The following is a 7033-nucleotide window of genomic DNA, read 5'->3' on the forward strand; positions in this document are numbered from 1 at the left end:
AGAAAACAAAGATTTAAATAGCTTTGGCTGCACTTTTGAAAAGGAGTACTTCGTTTTTGATGATGATCCAGTTTATCTTCCAATTGACCCCTTCTCCTTTCAGTAAAATACTGCTTGAACCGTTTGATTCACTGCTGACAAATGAGTCAAAAGCATGTTTTGTTTTCCTAAATTTCTGGATGGGAGACTAAGCAGGAGTCATTAAGATTCAAACAACATTTAATTCAGCCTTGCTGCTGATCAAAGCCTGGCAAAAAGTTTGCAAAGGCTTCTCTGTTTTGCCACAAGGGTAGCTTTCTGGAGGGGACAACTCCTGACGGAATTATGAATTAACTTGGACTCTCCATTCTTCTTGAATGTGGCAGATTTCTGTCTGCACTTGCTAACAAGTGTGGATTTCAGCTGTTGAAAATCCTATGTAAAAGCTATTGAGCACAAAATATATTGTAGACAGCAATCATCAGTGAGAGCAGCAAGATGCTATAGCAACTCCATAATGACAAAGTTTGTTTATTTTTAACATGTATCCTCAGAGCTCAGTAAAGCTCACTCACTCCAGAATGTTTCAAAATGCTAAGTGGTTTCTGTGTTTACTTCTGCCTCCTGGTTGCATGTGCTTGTTCACCAGTGAATATCAGAGTTGCAGCTTCTTCCTACCTGAGAATTTTGAATCTTTGTTTTCCTATCACATGCTTCTTGCTCTGTCATGTCACATGCCCCTGGCATTCCTCATGTTATTGAGCTCTCCCCTGAAGATTTTTGACAACTAGCTGTCTGTTCTCATCTCTTTGACCACACTGGTTCTGTTCCTGGTATGCATTTGCTGGTGTTAGTGGATGATTTCATTCTGTAGCCTTTGAGACCTAAATAAACAACTTCTGATAGTTCTTCACAGCCATGCCTGATGACAGGTTTCTTATCTCCCAATACAACCGGGGTGCTTGCCATGCTCCTCCTTCACTGCTTTTGTTGCTCATGGGAAACATTAATCAATCCCATGTTGTGCTCTAAGGTCTTTCCCTGTTACTCAATTACTTGCTATTAAAAATTAACTAACTAACTGACTAACTAACTAACTGACTAACTAACTTCCTAAATACAAAGTTAGCTTCCATATGTTCCCTTCTGCTGGGCCACCCTTCTAAGGACTTTTGTCTACATTAGGTTGTAAGATTTTTTAAGATTATATCATCTTTAATTCTTGTAACATTCTCTATCATGATTCTTGTAGAAAGAGATACTTTTTGACTGCTTACAATGGGATCACTCATTTTAATGTCTCTTAACTCTTCCTTCTAAACCAAAAACAATAGGATTTTTGAGGACGTAGGTCTTTGATCTTTGAGTAAGCCTAATTTGTAAATACAATTTTCTTAAATAGCAGACTTAGGTTTTACTTCCGCATTTATTTTTCATTATTTAAAACTGTAGCAGGTTTTCAGGATGAAAGTTCATTTTTTTGCTTTCAAAGAATTTCATAAGCACCTGAGTTTTACGTAATATAATAGGTTTTACCTCAGGTAATTTCAGTTTCAGTATTTTATCTCTACATGTAACACATGGTGTCCATAACGCATGGCTAAAATTAAAAAGAAGTAAAATTATAGTGGTGCTTGTTATGTGTATGTTTTATCACCTGTTCTGTTTATTTCACAGTCCATTTTTTAACTACAGTGTTCAGTTACTGTCTTCAGGCAGAATGTTAGTACAAATATAATCTATGTAGTTTCTGCTATGAAATTAGACATCTTTAAAGCATCTTAAACTTGTTTTCATTGATTATTGTCTTTTAAATTTTTATTATTGCTGAAAGCAAACAAAAGCTTGTATAAAATAGTACCTAACTGAGCAAAGCTGTAAAAAAAACCCCTCCATCTGTAATTTCTTAAATTCTTTTGAAACTAGATAAAGGTATTGTTTGGATTTAATTTAGCAAATAACTCTGGCTGTCAGAATTATCCATGCCTAGTAAGATCTGAATAGAAGGGAACATTCTATCTTGTTCAATTTTTATATTTAGTTTTGTTTCTTACTGGTATGTCTTCCCATTGCTGGCTCTTCACAAGTTCATAAGAAGGTTCTGTTAAATCAAATTTTGGAACTGGGAAGCCAGGGATGGCATTGTGCAGATGGAAGCCGAATGTCACCAGCCAGCTGTTAACATCTGAAAGAGAATAATTATAAGAAAAAAAAATTGAGAAAAATATTAGAATTGTTCTATATTTTGCAACTATACCATTTTTACATATAATAGCTTTTGGCATAGTTGATTTCCTTTTGTATCATGAACATTATTCAACAGTCTTCATTTTGATATGTATGGATTTAGATTTGTGCTATAGCGACAATAGCAAACTTATACAGGAAACTTATAGCTCTAAACTTAAAAGAAAATGTCTGCTCTATATTAGAGTTGCACTAGGCTCAGTTGAAAGGTATTGCAGGGTTCAGCAAGTCTGAAGGCCTCTGTGACTTCCAGAACAATTATGGCAGTGCAATTGCAATTGAAGGGAGATTTCCTTGTCATACAGCCTAAACTAACTGGAATTTCATGATCAGGCTAAACATGCTTTATGTCACATCTTCGTCATCAATACTTTAAAACAAAGCAAAAAAAAAAAATACTGCAGAGCACATCCTCTCCTTTTGGTGTGTATGTGTTATTGTAATGTCTTCAAACTACTCCTGAAATAGCACCTATATGGCAAATTACCTTTTAAATTATTTGGCAGATATTTTTTGTTGATTCAAGAGAAATCTGGTCCTCTTCAAAATGATGTTGGATTGATGAAATTAAAAGCTAATGAAATGCATCAGTAAGCAGACAGGATACTAAATTATCATTAGGTAACATTATTTATGATACATTTTATATTCTGTTAAAAATAAATTAGGGGTGCCAACAATTAGTTAACAATTGTTTGGCAAGAATGAGTGCTCTGCCTTGTTTCTGTTTTTTTACACTGTCTTCCACAAATACTATGCTTAGAGGTTGGCAGAGTGCTCCTTACCAAGTCTAGTAATTTTTATTTAAGAAAGCTCACAATAAGTGCAACAAGGAAGCAAATTTTTCTAAAAATTAAAGAATAAAAAATATTTATCTTAAAATAATTTCTAGCATTTTCAAATAAATGATATGCCTCATGAGGTGCTGCATCTAAAACTGCCAGTCAGCCAAATTGCTAATTGTAATAATAACCTTATATAAGTAGTGTGTGTCTGTGCATTTCAGACATTAAAGATGTTAAGAAAAGAACCAAAACTGTATTTTGAGGGCAATTTCTGAACTAAGTGCATGATTTTCAATGCCACAAAGAATCTGATTCTAACTGCATGCCCTACAGCACATGCTGCTAAAAGAGGACAGATTCAGAGGTCTGTTATTGTCCTTACTCCCAGGCAGCCTGTTAGCAACCCACTTAATAGCTGCTGTTTGTTAAATGAATGCAAACCCACTTGATTCCCAGGATGCTCTTCTAAGTGGTAGTCTCACAGCTCCTATGTAAGCAGGGCTGAGCCCTTGCTGTAGACTGGCAATGTCTGTGTATTTTGGATTATTAACATCTATTCAAATACAAAAAAATCAAATGTATCTGAGCCAAAAATTCTGGTGTCATGCAGTCAGATTTTTGGTGTGTAGAATAATGGAAAACACTACACATGACTAACTTTAGAACCACAGAAAGCATATAGGTTCTCTAGGAATTGAGATATGAAAGCACGTTAGCACCTTTCTTTGCCAAAAGAGAAGTTCACTCCTTTTTCTATACTATCATATTCCTCCTTCCCTGCACCTGGCTGTGTACTCATTACTTTGTGCTAGCCCTGGAGCTTATTGGGCAATTTATATTAGCAGCCTTGCAAAAGCCTACCCTGGAAAATATCAACCAACTTCCAGTGAATATTTTCTGTGATGTTGGTGAGTTAAACTGATCACAGAAGAACCCTTCCTGTCCTTGCTACCTACAGTCTCATTCCCTCTAAATTGGATGCCTATAGATCCAGCATCCCCAAGCTACAATGAAGTAACTTTCTCTTACCTGTGATATAATCCTTCACATCGTGTATTTTACTGGCCGGGTTGTTATTTCTGAACATGTACAAATTAAAAGGAGCTGGATCCTTCCCAATTCTCTTCCAGATTTCAATATCGGGTGTTGTCCACCGGCCTGCCAGTATATCATAATCTCTTTCTCCAAAGTGGACTAGCTTGGTCAGTGGGTCATACAAGCCTCCGTGGAATCCAATTACCAGCTGGAAATCAAGGTTAGAGTCAAAATAGATCTCTCCATAGGCAGTGTATTGAATTTGTTTAAGCATGAGACCATTGCTACTGAAAACAGCCAGTGGTGTCCCCGTATTGTCTGATGCAATGTAAAACTCATCCCCACTGCTAATTTCCATGGCAAAAAGGTGTCCTTGCAGATCATAGTAAAGAGATGTGATTTCAGAACTTGAGTGGTTATATACATGAGTTATCCTGGTTGGGTAAGTAAGGTCTGCATAAAAGAACTGGAGATGCTGTCCAAGGCTAGTTTTACTGGAAACTCGTCGTCCAAGTCCATCATAACGGTAAATCACTGTCCACCCACTGCCTTTGCTATAAACTCGAGTAAGAAGGCCCTTTGAACTGTATTCAAAGATTTCGGTACCCCTCTGACGCAGAAATCCATCTTCATCTAACCTGTACTGTACATCTCCTAGTCGAGTTATTCTGTCTCTCAGGTCGTACCGAAGTGGCGTCAAACGGGCGCTGCTGCTGGGGTTGAGCAAGTGGAGGTTGCCATTCAGGTCATAGTTGTATCGCCACATTATTTTTTCATTTAGATAAACTGTCTGGAGCTGACCATCTACATCATATTCGTAAGCATATTTTGTGGTGTTGGCAAATGGCCCAATCTTAATTTCTCTTTTTGTCACTCGTCCCATGTTATCATACTGAATTGTAATCCAATACATTAGTGACCGAAATATTTCATACTGAATTTCCTTGATGCGCCCATGTGCATCAAAGTGTTTTGTGTACGTCATTACAGCTGTTGAAATGATCTGGTTAATATCATAATATATGACTCCAAATTTTCCAAATTGTTCAACTTTGCCAGAGATATCATCAAACTGGTAGAGATCAATAGGCAATGGGGTTTCATTGATGACACCTTGCATGCTAGTCACTCTGAAGCTATTGTCATAGCTGTAGTCAAATCGGGCATTTACCATTCCGTCTTCACTAAAGCGAAATATCTGTCTGTCAATCAATGGGCCAATTTGTCTGTATCTAATGGTGCAGATAAAACCATCGCTTTGGAGGTTTACTGTTTTCAGGACTCCTGCTGTCTCATCATACGTAAAACTAACTCTAGTACTATCATATAAAATTTCTGAGAGCTTGGTCTGCCGTCTGTACTTGAATAATACTCTTCGGCTTGTCCCCAGGAAAGCAGTTTGAAGGAGCTGTCCTTCTTCATTGTAGTCCATTATAACAGAAGCATTGCTTTCCGGGGGGTTGTATATATTCCGGTAATAGCCAATGGAGCGGATAGTCTGCATGGTATGACGAGCAACGCTGGGCATGGTGACAGCAGAAAGCCGATCCAACAAATCATATTCGAAGATATACTGCCGTTGGCTATGGAGCAGAAGAACCATTGACTGAAAATTAAGAACAGATTTTTATCATGTGACAAACGGTGCAGTTTCTCCCCTCCCGCCATATACTGATACTATTTCTTCACAAAAATGTGACATTCCCACTTGAGAAAATTATCTCCTCTTTAATTGAGTTATCCTTGACCTTACATGTTGTTAACATCTCCCTGCCTAATTTACTTGTATGCTTAATTGTAAGAGGTTCTGTAATTAGTAGTTCCACATTCATAATTTGCTACTTGTTATGACTGTATCACTCTTTTATCAAGCATTCACAGCTAAACAGCAGATTGTCAATGGATTCAGATAAGTCATGTTTAATATGGGAAGAAGTAAAACTGTCTTAGAGCCATTAACTCACGAGGAGAACAACATATGGGAGATAGAATTTCTTCCCTACAATTAGAGATGATTTTGAAGAATTTGAATAGCCTGAGATCTCTGAATACCATGTTCTTGTTCTGTGAGCTTTTGAGACATAGGCAAAACAATTGTTTGATTATTCTTATCAAAAGGAGCTACTTGAATTACTCTGACATTTTTCTAATGCGTGGCTATTATGTATCATGGGTCTTGATTAAATTATGTCTGCGATGACTAGTAAACAGTATTTTCTGAGCAACAGCTTCAACAGAAATATATTTAAACCCCTGAAAGAAATGGATTCTCTTTCTGCATAGCAGACATGAGATTCACAGGTATTTCTAGAAGGAGAGCTATATATACATATATATTGATTCCTAATATTTTGCCTATCCCTTATTTTGATGCTACAACATATAGCAAGTACAAATTGACAGCTGTAACTATTTAGAAAAAAGAGCTTTTCTTGGTAGTGAAAAAAGCTCACAACAGTGAAGCATTTGCAAACAAATTATTTTCAGCTGAATTGAATTGCAGATAGTCCCTGTACCTTATTTTAAGTGTTAAGATAAAAGGTAAATACAGATGCTTCTTGTTAGTCAGTGGCCTAAATAATTGAAAAACACATCAATTCCTAGCAATTAGCTACAGCATGATTACATATCTGTGGAATGAAACATTCCCCTTGGAATCACATGTTGATACTTAGAATAATTGCGATGTGCTTCTGCTACCTATTTTTTGCTTTGTATGCAGCAGTGAGGTGCTGCAGATTTTGAGCACATTCCAAGCATTTTTAAAAACCTGAGTGTTCTTTACCTTTTCCAAATATGTGTAACTCCAAGTTTTCCCATCAGCAAACACTCTAGACACTATCCTTCCCTGTCCATCATACTCTATTTTTTCACTAGTCGTGCCTCGCTGTATGCTGCCTATTTGACCTGTGGATGAATAGGTAACATTGACAGCCATCAGCTTGCTGCTCGGGAGCCCCAGGGTGGGGTGCCCTGCCGGGGCAGAC

General features: G+C 37.2%; 1 protein-coding gene across 1 annotated transcript in view; it reads right to left on the bottom strand.

Annotated features, from left to right (window-relative positions):
* Positions 1-7033, bottom strand: part of TENM3 (teneurin transmembrane protein 3) — a 1268339-nt gene that overhangs the window by 5294 nt on the left and 1256012 nt on the right. The window contains exons 34-36 of the mRNA XM_017744521.1: positions 6832-7028; positions 4041-5652; positions 2034-2164 (exon numbers count right to left, since the gene is read on the bottom strand). Of these exons, the coding sequence (XP_017600010.1) occupies positions 2034-2164; positions 4041-5652; positions 6832-7028 (1940 nt within the window). The remainder of the gene's footprint in view (positions 1-2033; positions 2165-4040; positions 5653-6831; positions 7029-7033) is intronic.

This window comes from Corvus brachyrhynchos, unplaced genomic scaffold (genome assembly GCF_000691975.1).
Source record: "Corvus brachyrhynchos isolate BGI_N302 unplaced genomic scaffold, ASM69197v1 scaffold17, whole genome shotgun sequence".
Classification (NCBI taxonomy): Eukaryota; Metazoa; Chordata; class Aves; order Passeriformes; family Corvidae; genus Corvus; species Corvus brachyrhynchos.